The following is a 15,472-nucleotide window of genomic DNA, read 5'->3' as shown; positions in this document are numbered from 1 at the left end:
AGTACTAGGAGACCTCAACATCCACTTTGATGATCCAGAGAATCTCACAGCGGGAGACCTCAAAGAAGATCTCTTCGCACTCAGCCTCTCCCTGAAGAATCCCCTGCCCACTCACAAAAAGGGCCATCTCCTGGACCCTGTCTTTTCAAACATCCAAGAACTCTCCACATCCCCTCCCCTTCCTATTCCTTGGACAGATCACCACCTGATCTTACTCAAAATCCCAATAACCAGCCACATCGGCCCCAGCCCTCCACCCCAAGCACCCTCGGGCTCATGGAACAAGCTTAACACTGATGCCTGGACCCATCAGCTCATAGCCTCCGCCCCTACCCTGAACCCGGATCCCTCACTAGCTGATATCCAATTCCGTGATTGGATTGAAACGTCTCTGGACGCGGTTCTCCCCGTTAAACAGCTCCCTAGTAGGAGGAACTCGTACAAATCCCCCTGGTTCACCTCGGAATTACGAGATCTCCGAAAAAAAATTAAAAAATTAGAGCGGATCTGGAGGAAAGACTGGAATCCTAACAACAAAGAAATGTATAAATCGGCCATTAAACAATATAAAACTCTCATCAAAATCACACAAGCCTCTTACTACGAAGGAAAAATCATGGCTGCCTCCAACTCTTCCAGGGAGACCTACCGCATAGTAAAAAGTCTCATGAAAATCCCCGAACCGCGGCCGGCCGCTGATCCCACCGGCGCCAGATGCACCCAACTCGCTGAGTTTTTCTCATCTAAAATCCAAAAAATCATTATGACCCTCCCCACCAGCCACCCCTCACTCAACCTCCCAGCCAGGGCCACCGACCCAGACGCACCAACTCTGAAAGCCTTCCTCCCCATCTCCACAGAAAAACTGCTGGACACGCTCAACCGAGTGAAGAGTGGCTCCCCAGACGACCCTGCTCCTATGAGCAAACTCAACCTAGTAGCCCCCACTATATCCCCCCATCTCACGAGGCTGATAAATGCCTCCCTCTCCAGCGGGATAGTTCCGGCCAGCTGGAAAAGTGCGACAGTTCGGGCTCTTATAAAGAAACCCCACCTAGACCCTCAGGATCTTTCAAACTTCCGACCCATCTCTCTCCTCCCAGGCATTAGCAAAATGACAGAGAGGATTGTAAATGAACAGCTTTCAACTTTCCTAGAAACCAATAACCTCCTCCGCCACTCACAGACAGGGTTCAGACCCGGACAGGGGACTGACACCGCCCTCCTGGCCGTAACAGAAGAGACAAGATCCATTCTGGACGCAGGGGATCAGTGGCAATGATCCTCCTGGATCTGAGCGCTGCCTTCGACACGGTGGACCACACCATCTTGCTCCACCGCCTCCAAAAATCGGGCATTTCGGAGACCGCTCTGGCATGGCTAAAGTCATTTCTGGAACACAGGACCTTCCAAGTGGCCGATAGCCACAGTCATTCTAAATCTCTCCCCCTGAACTGTGGAGTTCCTCAGGGCTCCTCCCTGAGCCCCACGCTTTTTAATGTTTACATGGCCCCTTTGGACGACATCGCTTCCCCATTTGGCATAAAGGTGGTCATGTACGCCGACGACACGCAATTAGTCGTCTCCATCAACCAGGCCGATCATTCAATGGAGAACCTAGTCTCCTGCCTGCACAACATATCTATATGGATGGGCAATTCTAGGCTCAAACTCAATGGAGAAAAATCAGAAATCATGCTCCTAGGCAACCCCAACAAACTTCCAAAAACACTTACCTGGCCAGCCAGCATGGGCATTCCCCCCATACCTAAACAAGAAATCAAAAGTCTAGGCGTCTGGCTTGACGAAGATCTTATCTTCAGAGCCCAAGCGAGAAAGACAGCAGGAACCTGCTTTGGACTCATGCGAGCAGCCCGGAAGATCCTTCCACTGATCCCCCCCCAGTCTAGGAAAATCTTGATTCAGGGCCTCATTTTATCAAGACTGGACTACGGAAACGCCTTATATTTAGGCGCACCTGTAGCTGTCATAAAAAAACTCCAGAACGCCGCAGCAAGGCTATTGACGGGAATGAAATGTAGATGCTCAGCCAAGCCCTCCCTCATGGCGCTTCATTGGCTCCCCATCCAAGAACGTATCTCTTTCAAAGCCCTGTGCATCTCCCATAAAATCTTACAAGGTAAGGGTCCTCCAATTCTGAGACCTCTCATTAAGCCACACAAATCAGCCCGACAACTCAGGTCAGACGACCTGTTCCTGGCTAGAGTACCCAGAATAAGGAAAGCTCGCACTGGCGGCCGACGCTTCTCTTATAACGCTCCCAAGCTTTGGAACAGCCTCCCCCTTAACATCCGCAAAGAAAACAATCTCCTCTCATTTCGTAGACTGCTGAAAACCTGGTTGTTCCCCCAATAATCCACCTCCAGGAGAACTGTCAAGCTTTACTTAGCGCTGGGAGGCCCGAGGGTAGCTACGCGCTCTAGAAATCCCGAATCAAATCAAATCAAATCAAATATTGCACTAAGTCCTAGGAGGGTCTAACCAAAGTATGTAAGTTATCTCTGTCAGCTTGCAAGCTCTCCCCATTGCCCATCTAATTTCTTCTCCCCCAATTTCATTCTGACCATTCCGTTATAATGGCATATTCAGCTGAAGAACTGCATGTACTTCAGGCAGTCTATGGACCCTCGGCCGTTGAAGTCTTGTGCTTTCCTAAACCTGAAGTGTACTTGCCTGTGTAACCAATTCATATCATGGCGTGTGTATCCAAATTGCAAATCTGCCTTAAGCCCCTTAACGTGGGTTGTATGAGTGGAAATGTACCGTCTTTTCAGTTTTTTTAAGTAAAAGTTTGGAGTGATATTTGGCGCTGCCCACAAGCGCGGTCTGGTTCCAGGCGCAGACAGCCATGGCTTGCAGCGCACAGAGACCCTACACTACCGCACACAGGGGAAAACAATTAGAGGGAACATTGTTTGTGGGTGTTGCATATTTAAGATTTTTCACCTTTATATTTTGCTGGTTAATTAATTGTTTATGGCTTTGGTATATCTCAATTCTAATGACTGAGACAAGGATGAGGGGCATATACATAATGTCTTGTTTACTTACTAGAAATCTTCATTACTTGAAGTCCACTTATTCTTCTTCACAGTCATAACAGCCACCCATGTGCCCTCCTTTCAGTTTTTCGACAGGGTTTGGATTAGTATAGAAGGAGCTTGTGAGTGCCAGCATTTATATGACAACCCATTTGGGTGGGTAGGGCTTGCATTTTTAGGATTCTCCTGCTTCATTCCTGTCTCAAGGTGCCACCCACCTCATTAATAATGACTGTGACGAGGATGAGATGGTCTGAGAGTAAAAAGGATTACCAGTAAGTTAATGAGGCATTCCTCCATAGGCCAGCAGCAGGCTTCTTCCTGCTGAGATGGTCATTTAATTTCTATTTCTACACCAAAATGTCTGTAGGGCAAAGCTCAACAAGACAACCCTGCATTCCTTTCAGAAATATCATGCTTCTGCAGTAGGATTTCACTAGCTTGGTATTTAGGACCAGATGTAAGAACTTCCAGCTTGCGTTTCCTAAATACCAAATCCTAAGAAATCTGTATTTAGGAAATGCAAAATAGAATGTACAAAAATGTAGATTTCCTAATAGTGATTCCTACAGAGTAGAACTCGCTATTAGAAATCACAATTTAGGAAATGCTAAAGAATTTGTTCCTAAAGGCCCATAGGTGTGAATGGTTTTTCAATTTCAAATTTGCGATTTCCTATTCAAATTAGGAAATGCAAAACCATTGGTGCACATAGACTTAAAGCGCCCCATAATGCACCCCAGCAAAAAGTGGTGTGCATGTAAAGTGCACAAATGGCCATGGCACTCTCAAAAATACATTTTGGGGGCATTTTTTAAATTGCATATGGTTGCCATTGACTTGGAGTCGATGGTAATGTCAATTTCGCATTTAGGAAATGCTTTGGCCCACATGCATCATTGAGACATTTTGCACTTCTTAATTTGCGAAAAATAAGGATTCGCAAATTAAGAAGTGCAAAATGGTATGCATCATTATTTTCGGTATTCATTTGTGATTCGGTAAAAATCGCAATTTTTACCGAATCCCAAATAAATACCGAATTCTTAAGTTAATTTTCGCAATTCCCATTGATCCCTATGGGCCAAAAGGCCCATAGGAGTAAATGGGAAGGCATTAGCAAATTGCGAGTGGCACTTTGAAAATTTAATAAGTGCAGGGGGGGGTCCAAAGGACCCCCCCCTGCACCCCTGAAATGTATTTTTCGCATCATGTTTCACACACACATGTCCTAAGGACATATGTGTGTGTGAAACATGAATGTTGAAAAAAAAACATTTTCAGCATTTTAAACACTTTTTCCAAATTTACCGAGTGGTTCAAACACTCGGTAAATTTGACACCCTAATTGCGATTTTGCACTTTTAAAAGTAATGATGCATTGCTTTTAAGAAATCGCACATCTGCGACTTCTTAAAAGCAATCGCAATTTTAGAACTCGCAAAAATGTTACGAATTCTAAAATTGCTTCATGCATCCCAACAAGCACTTTTGGAATCGCAAACGGCCGATTTTAAGGAATCGCACCGTTTGCGACTCCAAAAATGCTTGATGCATGTGGGCCTTTGTGTATGTGCTCATGAAATTGCAAATAGGAAATTCTTATTTGTCATTTCCTATTGAGGGAATCACAAGATGCGATTTCTAATGGGTAGAAATTGCATTTTGTGACTGTGTTTAGGCCTTTGTATATATTGTATAAAGTTGCAATTTGGTCATTTCATTAAGAAGTGCAATTTCCTTTTGTACATCTGGCCATTAGAGCGTTAAACTTTAGGCATCTAAACATATTTAATACGTAATTTTTCCAAGCCTGAACATAGTAAATTAACTTTTCTAGTTATCTAGGACAACATTGCCCAGCCCCCTTATAATCCCTAATTCCTCAGTGGAACCTCAAGAAAAACACCTCCCACAGGACTCGTTATATGCATTCCAAAAAATCGATAATTTAGATTTGCAATGTCATATTCACATTTAATGCCTAGGCAGGGAAGCATCAGACACCATAATTACTAAATAAAATTACTTCCAGGCTGCAAAATAAATGAAAGCAGCACGGTTATTAGCAAATTAATATTGTTGTTAGGCAAGCAAGGTACTCATAATCATGCAAAATGTATGTATTAATATTCCTCCTTATTTATTTAAAGGTATCTCGAAAAGAAACGGTTGCTGTTTCCACGATTCTTCTTTGTTTCTGATCCTGTTCTACTTGAAATTCTCGGACAAGCTAGTGATCCACATACAATACAGGTAGATTTTTTCAGTTATTCTGTTCATTTTGGCCTAAATAAAATGATTGAATTATGTGTGTGTTTTACAAGGCTTAAACCACTCCTGAAGACAGCTTTCTTAAGTTTATTATGTGGCTAATCTGACTTTACAAAGTAGTCAAATGTAAACGATTGTCCTGTTGCATAAAACGCTCTGCATCCACTACTGCTCCCATGAAGATCAGATCCGACGGCTTCGTTGTTGTATCGTACACCGATGATACTCAGATCTTGATCACCCTTGGCCCAGATCCGGTAGGGACAAAGTTGTGATTCAAAGAATGCATATCCAAAGTTGATAGGTGGATGAGCACAAATCATCTTCAATTAAACGGAGGCAAGTCCGAGATTGTGCTTTTTGGCAAAGCTGATGAACACTGGTCACATGACTGGTGGCTCCCAAACCTTGGCCCCTGTCCAATCCCAAAACAGATGGTACGGAATGTAGGATTCCATATGGACAACCAATTATCAATGAAAAGTCAGATTAACCATATAATTGGCTCCTGCTTTGGTGTGATGCGTGGTCTACACAAGGTTTTTAAATGGATTCCGATGAAAACCACTAGTTCAGGGACTGATTATCAACCGCATGGACTACGTCAATGCCCTGTTGTCCTTATTCAACGAAGGCTGTCTTACAAGGCTTCAGATTCTGCAGAACTCCGTGGCCAGACTGGTTCTCAATCTCCCGTCTAGATCCCCTTTGGTCCCTAGTCTGAGATCTCTACACTGGCTCCCAGTCAGAAAGCAAATTTGCTTCAAGCTTCTTTGTTTAACACACAAATATATGGAATAGGCCCGGGTTATTGGGCCAAAAAGCTAAGCTGGTACCAACCTTGCTGGACCCTGAGATCCAGAAATGAATTATTTCTTACACCACTCAGAATCCGCACCACTAGAAATGGAGGAAGGTCCTTCTCTTTTCTTGCACCTGCCACTTGGAACAAACTGCCCTCAAACTTAGGCACGATCACAGATCATAACTGCTTTGCAGAAAGTTAAAGACATGGCTGTTTGACAACTAAACAATCAAGCTTTCGGAGCTGTCTGCAAGCACCATGAGACTTTCAACTTAAGTGATTTGTGCTCTAAATAAATGTCCCTGATTTGATTAGATGATGTTTTCGGGCATATTTCCTATCAAGCTGTTTCTCTGAATTACATACAATTCATACTGTTTTTATTGTCTTTTTGACTGCAATGGTCTAGAAAAGAATCTTTTTTAGGCGTCTGATTTATATGGGTCAAATCTTTTTGAAAAACTCTTTATGAAAAACTGGAATGCATGGAGCGTTGCAATGCTCCTCAGAATTATCTCATTTATTAACAACTATATCCCCAACCAGAAAAGTCACCCCACCATGCCTACCTAGTATTCACTGTTGCATTACGTCATCTCAATTTTAGAACCTTTTAGAACAGTTTCCCGGCTGCACAGGAGTCTTCACTGGACAGGGTCTCTGCAGTGTGCTATTCTTGTTAGTTTGAGCATACCAGACAGCACAGTTGTCAAGTTGGAAAAGTTGTATTGTCAGTTTACCTAGAACTTACATGACTTAAGGCCCACCCATTGCATTGGTTGGCTTTATTGTCACTCTTATTTACTTACAGTTTCCATGACTTGCCTTGTTCATCTTATCTTTTGTCCTTCTCCTGAAGCACAGCTGCTTTGCTTGTGTCCTTCCATTGCTCAACTTTAGGGAGCTTTTTTTTGGCTTAAGCACTCCATGAGAGTGCCTGAGTTTTCCAACTGTCTCCCTCATGTGCGTCTCTTTCTCTTGCTGCGTATTGCTGACTCTTGTCCTTGTACTTCTCCCTGTCTTGCTCTCTCTTGCCCGAGTGCCCCTCTCCTCTCCAGATCTGTGTTGCTCTATCATGCTTGTGTTTCACCCCTTGTCCCCAGTGTTGCATTTCCTCTCCCCATTGTCAGACTGAATCCAGATGTTTTCGAGGATTACCCTTGCGTGCCAGTAGATGATATTGTTCTGCTCTGTATCGGTGCTGTCGGCATCATCTGCACCAAAAATTGCAAGCACTGTACCCAGTAGCGGCTCCTCGAGAGAGTGCTGCAGGGCGGTGCGGCGGGAGGGGGGAGAGGCAGGGGGTAGTAAACTCTGGCATATGGCAGAACGGAGGTAAGTAAAGAAATAAATAAAGAAAACGAATTACATTGCTTGCGCTGCATCGACATTTGAGGTTGCAGATTGCGAAATGTAATTTGTTTTATTTATTACTAGCAGCCCGTCCCGACGTTGTCCGGGTATGAAATAGAATGTGTGTAATGTGTGTATTTGGCAAGGGCAATTTATTTTAAAATCTCGCAGTAGAATAGGGACGGAGAAGGCCCGGCTACAGCCCTGGTTGATGTTAGCAGGCGCGTGTAATGTCGTTGAATGAGAGAGTTATCAGCCGCGGGGAAATCCGTTTAATGAGAGAATTGAGTGACAGCGAGTAGGAGAGGCTGCAGTAATTGTCCCCGCAGACACGCTCATTTACGTGTTTCCCCGCTTGAGGCCCAGATGCAGGCCTGTTTGATGTTAGCATGCGCGTGTTCCCCCGCTTGAGGCCCAGCTGCAGCCCTGGTTGATGTTATCAGGCGCGTGTAATTAGTGTACTGATCCGCCGCCTGAGCCCGGTTAGAGCCCTGGTTGATGGTAGCAGGCGCGTGTAATTTTGTTGAATGAGAGAGTTCAGTACCAGCACGCAGGACAGGCTGCAGTAACGTTACTTATCAGGGCTCCAGGTGAGCGCGTTTGTCACGCCCCCAGCACACGGCCACAGCAGATGATCTTCTGATTAATGTACGGCCCACATGGCATGAAGGGCAGAATGTAGCACACGCCCCCAGCGTTTCTCACGCCCCCAGCGTGCCCCTTGATGCGGCGCAATTGCGTTCACATGACATGAAAGCCGGACACATGCCCCCAGCGTTTCTCACGCCGCCAGCGTGCCCCTTGATGCTGCGCAGCAACATAATTGGCGCTTGTATGTACGACTCACATGGCATGAAGGACGGACACACGTCCCCAGCGTTTGTCACGCCCCCAGTGTTAGTCACACCCCCAGCCCAAGCCCACAGCACAACGCAGACACGCCCTCAAGGGACTACTTTGCTGGCACGGTTCTTTTACCTTTTAAATGTATAGAAGAGTTGGCCTAATGGCTAAGGCGCTCGACCTCGAACCTGGGGATCTGGGTTCGAGTCTTGGTAATGACGCCAAACATCCTGTGATTCTGGGCAAATCACTTAATCTCCCCGTGCCTAACAAAAATGAATGTGTGTCCTCATGTAACGTAACTGGTGCTATGTAAAGCGCTCTAATACCTGATTCAGTTCGAGTCAAGTACGCGCCATATAAAACTCTGCAAAAAAAAAATATGGTGGCTGTCTGCATAGCCTATGTCCTTCTGCTGCAACTGCCCCTTCCAACGCTGTATTGTGTGTTGTGATTGGTGCTGTGGTTACTGAGATTACCCTCAGAAAACAACGAGAGAGTAAGGGTATAAATATTCACTCTTACACCCCTTACCATATATGTAATAAACAACAGAAGAGTGAAGAAATAGAATATGGAGAGGAAGAAGTAACAAAAACAAACACAAACGCAAAGGGATGAGACAGTACAATTTAAGAACCCTCACTCACCAACCTAGTGGTGACATGCTTCATCACTGGGTTCCCACTGGAAAGATCTAATGTCTTTCCAGTGTGCTTCAACGCCTGCTTACAGCGGAGCTGGTTCTTGTGTGTGTTGAGGGTGTATTCCGGCCAAATTAAGCTAGGTGAGTGCAAAAAAAGGGGGTTAAAAAGCGCAAAATCGTGACTTTCAACAACTTTATTAATAGTCCGGTTTGCACTGGTTAAAAACAGATTTAAATGGACCCATAGGAACGGTCTCAAATGTTCAAGACCCCTAGTCCATAGTGAAAAAAAGGGTTTTGGTCGACATGTTTCTGCTTTTTTAGAGCCCAAGTCGCTCAGCTTTCATCAGGACCATATAATGTGATCCTCCGGTGGTGTACACACGCTAAGGTGCACCCTGCCGTGAGGAATTCGTGTGAAAAGAAAAAATAAGAAAAACATTTTTTATTCTCTTTTTTGTTTAGTATATAATATACTTACGGCTTTAAGCCGTTCGAGACAACTACAGCAATTTTGCTGGAGTCGGGTACGAGAGGAGCGTCAGTGTAAGTCCTCATGGGCGAACGCGGTGAGGGGTTTCCTTCACGCCGCATATATTTCTGCAGGCGACTCCCCGCAGCGTACCTATTCGAACACCACCGCGGCCCGAAACATGTCGACCAAAACCCTTTTTTTCACTATGGAGTAGGGGTCTTGAACATTTAAGACCGTTCCTATGGGTCCATTTAAATCTGTTTTTAACCAGTGCAAACCGGACTATTAATAAAGTTGTTGAAAGTCACGATTTTGCACTTTTTAACCCCCTTTTTTTGCACTCACCTAGCTTAATTTGGCCGGAATACACCCTCAACACACACAAGAACCAGCTCCGCTGTAAGCAGGCGTTAAAGCACACTGGAAAGACATTAGATCTTTCCAGTGGGAACCCAGTGATGAAGCATGTCACCACTAGGTTGGTGAGTGAGGGTTCTTAAATTGTACTGTCTCATCCCTTTGCGTTTGTGTTTGTTTTTGTTACTTCTTCCTCTCCATATTCTATTTCTTCACTCTTCTGTTGTTTATTACTGAGATTACCCGCCTCAAAGGTTTAGGCTCTCTCTTTATAATATTAGTATGGATTATATTACATGTGAGGGCACAACTGCATGATCAGATGTCCCCCTGTAATGCCTACTTCCATTATGAACTAGGAACGGAAGGGTGCACTCCTGTAGGATAATCCGGGTAATTGAAGGTAAGAAGGTAGGTGGTGCAATCGGGTTGGTCCTCCTGAGTATGAGGAATGTGTAAGCAATCGAAAAAGCACTCTCCTTGAAACAAAAAGAGCGTCTCCCTAATGCACTCAATTCGATGTTCAATTTCTTTATTCCATTGGTAAAAAAAACACTTATCTTTTGAGACTTTGGGTGTAGTAAATTATTTTATTTTGTCCTCGATTTCAAGTTATTTTTTGGATATTCAAACATTCTGTTATTATTACATCATAATAAGTGCGATGATAAACCAAACAATGTTTAATGTCCTATGCATTTCGGGCACAGATGCTCTTCTCCAGGGGCTATACACTGGAAAGTAGAGGAAAGAAGGTGTCAGCACAAAGCACTGGATAGTAATGACAAAGGTTAATGAGGTGACAGTCCCCAGGTCGTGAGCAAAAATGTTACATGCACATTGGGTGTCTATAATTGAGGTTGTAAATCCGTGCTGTAACCTTCTAGGTGGCAGTTAGTATGACGCGGAGAAATGGGGAATTAAAGCAAATCGGCAAGTGTGTTCAACCGGTGTTACCAACTTTTTTTTAAAAAAGGGGGCATGAGTTGAGCTAAAACATGGTGTGGAAAAGATTCATGCCTCTGATTAAATGGTGCCAGGTGCATGCCTGTAGCTGAAGCATACTTATAGCGTAACTCACGTGACTGTCATAGTCGGCTCTTGTACTTAAGAAATGCTGTGAACCTAACATAAAGGATATTAGATGCGATCCATGTATTGTTCGCGAGAAGCGCGGCAGTTAATATGCTGATGGCCAACGTGCACTTACTTAATAGCGGGTCGGTGAAATCTCAGAACGGGAGCGCCCGGTGCTTCGAAGGGTGAACCCGGGCCATAATCACCGGGAAATATATGTGAGTCACGCGGTGTTTCGGAGCGTCACCCGGAAGTAAATATTAGTTCAAACCGAGTGTATACATGTATCTTGTACTTTTGGTGCCCTCCAAGTGTATCAGTGTTAATAACGGGCCATACGTAAAAAAAACACATGCAGTGACGTGTAACCAGAATAAAACTGAAGTAAGACTATTGGGTGTGCACAAGCGTGAATTTTGAATTGGGGGATGTAGAGAGCCACCCGGGCTCTCCCACACAATGTATCCTTTCCCCCACGCACGCACGCACAACCTCGGGGCGGGCTCGCGCCGAGGTATAAATAAACATGCGGAAGACCGCTCGGGGTCTTTCCGGCTAACTGTTGTCCAGAGTCTGCGTCCCTTATTATATGGTGTTTAACCCACGTGAAAGGCCTTACCTTGCCTCACCACACTGGCGACGAGGCCGGTTGTTCCCCACGTGTGCCTGGTGCCTCCGGCTAGCCGCGCTGCCTGTATCCTGCTGCGGTGCCCACCCGCTGAGGTGTGCCGGTCCCCTCTGCCCGAGACCCGCCCACGCGTCTCCCGTGAGGGAGCGCCTTCAGCCGGCGGGACTCGTGGGGTCGGCGTGTAGCGGTGAGGTCCTGCGGGTGAGTGAACCGTCTGCCCCGCCTGCGCGGTCCCCGCATTGCCTCCATTCGCCAGCCGGCGCGGAGGAGGTGCGCCTGCCCGCCGCAGGCGTTCGACGGAGCCCAGAGCAGCACCACGTGACCACGGCCTGCGGCGGACCCGCCTTCCCTCCCGGAGAAGGCGCGCGAGCGGCGCCCCTACCGCGGGTGCGCGCCAGACACCGCGCCAGGCCCCGCTCGCTCTACACCTGTCTACGCAGCACGGCGCCTGCATCGAGCCCTCGGAGCACGCCTCCGCAGCACGTCACGGAACCCTGCCTATTAACAATAAAGAAAGGGAGAGCAATACGTGACTCACACAACAAGCCTTGGCAAACACAACCACATTTGACCAGGAACCTGCCACCACTGGGAGTTCCAAGCGCCCGCCTGCACCGCATCCGCTCCCCTTGTGCCAGGCCTCACAGCGCCCCAACACGTGGCGCTCCCAAGCACCTCGGCTCTGCCTTGCACACTGTCACGACTCCGGAAAGCACCAGAACAGCCTGCGTAAAGCCAAACCATGAGCCAGAACGCGACAGGGGCAGCCCAAGACGGGGCTGGCCAGCCCCCGCAGCAAGCGGTCCAGCCACCGCCAGTCGTGCCCGCAGCACTCCCACAGGTCCAAGCCCAAGCAGGAGCTCAGGCCCCAGCGGGACCTCCCATACCAGCGCTTCCTGCCCATCAGCATGCCGGCGCAGCGCCCATCCCGCCGTTCAGCGAAACTGCGGACCCAGCGACAGCAGCACTCCGCTGGAGAGCGTGGGTCGGACGTCTCAATCTGTACTTCAAGGGCACCAGAGAAACGGATGGGACAGTGAAGAGGTCGCTCCTCATTTTATACGGGGGTCAAGAAATCTATGATCTGTTTGAGTCGCTCCCCAACACCGGACCCGAGGACGACTATGATGCCGCTGTCGCGGCCCTCAACGCACATTTCGATCCCCAGCTTAACAATGACTTTGAAAAATTCAAGTTCAAGCGTGCCTGGCAAATGGACTCCGAATCGGTCGACATGTACTACGCTCGACTCCGTCGACTTGCGAGCACGTGCCCGTTCGCCAACCCCCGGGAAGAAATCAGGGATCAAATCATAGTCGGATGCAAGTCGAAGCTGCTGAGAAAGCTGATCCTCAGGCAACCAGGGATTTCGCTCGACGAGATTCTCATCCTGGCCAGATCGCATGAACTGTCCGACGCCAGGGCAGAGGAAATGGAGGTGGCACTGCGCACCCCGGTGATCGCCCCACCAGCTGCAAGAGCCCCGACCGTCAAAGAAGAACGGGTGGATGCGATCCACAGACGATTCCCGCCAGCAAAGCAGCGAGGTGGCCCGCCACGAGGCAACCAATGTGGGTATTGCGGTGACGACCACCCTGCCACAGCCACGTGTGGCGCCAAAGGCAAGACGTGCCTCAAGTGCGGGCGTCTGAATCATTTTGCCGCCGTCTGCCGGGGAGGGAAGTTCCTATCAGCAGGCCCGCGCGCCAGAACAGTAACACAGCGCATCCGACAGCTATCACTCGACCAGGAGAGACCCCCTCCCGACACTGAAGCGCAGGACCGTCGGCCCAGGTACGAGGATGATGAAGACGACGAAGTGTACGTCGTCTCCTATGTAAGCCGAGCATCCACGAAAAGGAGACCGCCGCCCATGTGTTCCATATCTGTAGATGGGACGAGTGTCAACGCGTTGATTGATACAGGAGCGTCCGTGAACGTCATGGACTCGGACCAGTATGAAAGGATGTCCCCGAAGCCGACATTGACACCGTCCGCGGCAAGAATCTACACCTATGGAGGGACTGAACCTCTGCCTCTTCGAGGAGTGATCCAAACCACCGTAATCAACGGAGAGTACTCTACAGAAACCAAATTTCACATCACAGAAGGAAAGAAGGGCACCCTCCTGAGCTGCCACACGGCAGAAGACCTGGGACTGGTATTCTTTGCCAACCAGGTGCACCAAGCACACGCAGATTTCATGTTAAAGGACTTCCCTGAACTGTTTAAGGGCCTTGGCAAGCTCAAAGGGAAGAGATTCAAGCTACACATTGACGCAACCATCAAACCCGTTGCACTCAGGCACCGGCGGGTGCCTTTCAATCTCAGGCCGCAAGTGGAGGAGGAGCTTCGCAAACTTGAAGACCTGGGAGTAATCGAGAAAGTGTCGGGCCCGACACCCTGGGTCTCCCCACTGGTGGTCCCCCCCAAACCGAAGCAGCCAGGGGCCATTCGTCTATGCGTGGATATGAGGCTCCCCAACACAGCTGTCAAGCGCGAAAGGCATATCACCCCCACTCTGGACGATATAATAGCGGGCCTCAACGGGGCGAAGTGGTTTTCAAAGCTGGACCTCAACTCCGGGTATCACCAGCTCGAGTTGGAGCCAGCCAGCAGGTACATCACCACCTTTTCGACGCACGTAGGGCTGCGTCGTTACACCCGGCTCAGCTTCGGTGTCTCATCAGCGGCTGAAGTCTTTCAAAATGCCATTCGCGAGGTGCTATCAGGCTTAAGAGGGGTAATCAACCTTAGCGATGATATTCTCGTGTATTCCACAACCCTCGAAGAACACCATGTCAACTTAAGGGCGACCTTGCATAGGCTCGCCGACAGCGGCCTGACTCTACACCGAGCCAAATGCGCATTCTATCAAGAATCGGTGGACTTCTTCGGATACACATTCACGAGAGAGGGCCTGAAAGTCGATCCCAAGAAGGCGGAAGCAATCAAGGCAGCTAGCACCCCACGTAGTCAAACTGAAGTGCGCAGCTTCTTGGGCATGGCCACATACTGTGGCCGGTTTATCCCGAACCTGGCTGCCATTGCGGAACCCCTCCGAGCCCTCACCCGAGCCGATCAGAAATGGGACTGGACTGCAGCCGCAAACAAAGCGTTCCAGACCATCAAGACCAGCCTCCTGGACAACACCACTATGGCCTACTTCCAACCACGCAGGCGGACCGAATTGATCGTCGACGCCAGTCCCGTAGGACTAGGAGCCGTTCTTTTACAGGAATACGGGCCCGAAGAGTGGAAACCGGTTGCCTACGCCAGCAAGGCACTGTCGGACACCGAGACCAGGTACGCCCAAATAGAAAGAGAAGCCCTGGCCATCAAGTGGGCGTGCCAGCACTTTCATCTCTACCTCTGTGGGCAGGAATTCACGGTGGTCACAGACCACAAGCCTCTTCTGCCCCTCTTCGCGGGGACGTCACGGCTAGCTCCCCCGCGCATCGAAAGATGGGCTGTCCAGCTGCAGGGCTACCGATTCAAAGTTGTATTCCGGCCAGGGGCCCACAACCCCGCCGACTACCTGTCACGACACCCGGATGTCGTCCCACAGCAGCCCCTCACCGAGGACGGAGAAGAAGTGGAGGAGATCGTCCACATGGTCACGCAGGCCGCATGTCCAGAGAACATGTCACTCAAGGAAATCGGAGACGCCACTGCAGGGGATGAGACTCTGACGAAAGTCCGACAGGCCCTCGAGGGAAACCGCTGGGCCCATTTTCTCGACGGCGCCTCCTGCCTCAGACCGGAAGTGAGCCACACTAGACAGCAGCTGTGGCAAGTACGCAGTGAACTAAGTGTAGGAGATGAAGGAGTGGTTTTACGAGGACACCTCATTGTCATGCCAGAAAGCCTCCAACAACGAGCTCTGGGCTTAGCACATGTAGGACACCAAGGTATGGCCAAAACAAAAGCCCGCCTGAGGAGTAAGGTGTGG

The 15,472-nt window shown here is 48.5% G+C and overlaps 1 protein-coding gene across 7 annotated transcripts in view; it reads left to right on the top strand.

Moving 5' to 3' along the window:
• DNAH8 (dynein axonemal heavy chain 8) overlaps window positions 1–15,472 on the top strand; it is a 10,041,960-nt gene that overhangs the window by 4,690,147 nt on the left and 5,336,341 nt on the right. For all 7 annotated transcript variants that reach the window (XM_078647354.1, XM_078647353.1, XM_078647356.1 and 4 more), the window contains one exon: window positions 5,216–5,318. In XM_078647354.1, the coding sequence (XP_078503480.1) occupies window positions 5,216–5,318 (103 nt within the window). The remainder of the gene's footprint in view (window positions 1–5,215; window positions 5,319–15,472) is intronic.

This window comes from Lissotriton helveticus, chromosome 6 (genome assembly GCF_964261635.1).
Source record: "Lissotriton helveticus chromosome 6, aLisHel1.1, whole genome shotgun sequence".
Classification (NCBI taxonomy): domain Eukaryota; kingdom Metazoa; phylum Chordata; class Amphibia; order Caudata; family Salamandridae; genus Lissotriton; species Lissotriton helveticus.
This window is presented reverse-complemented; position numbering and strand designations above follow the sequence as displayed.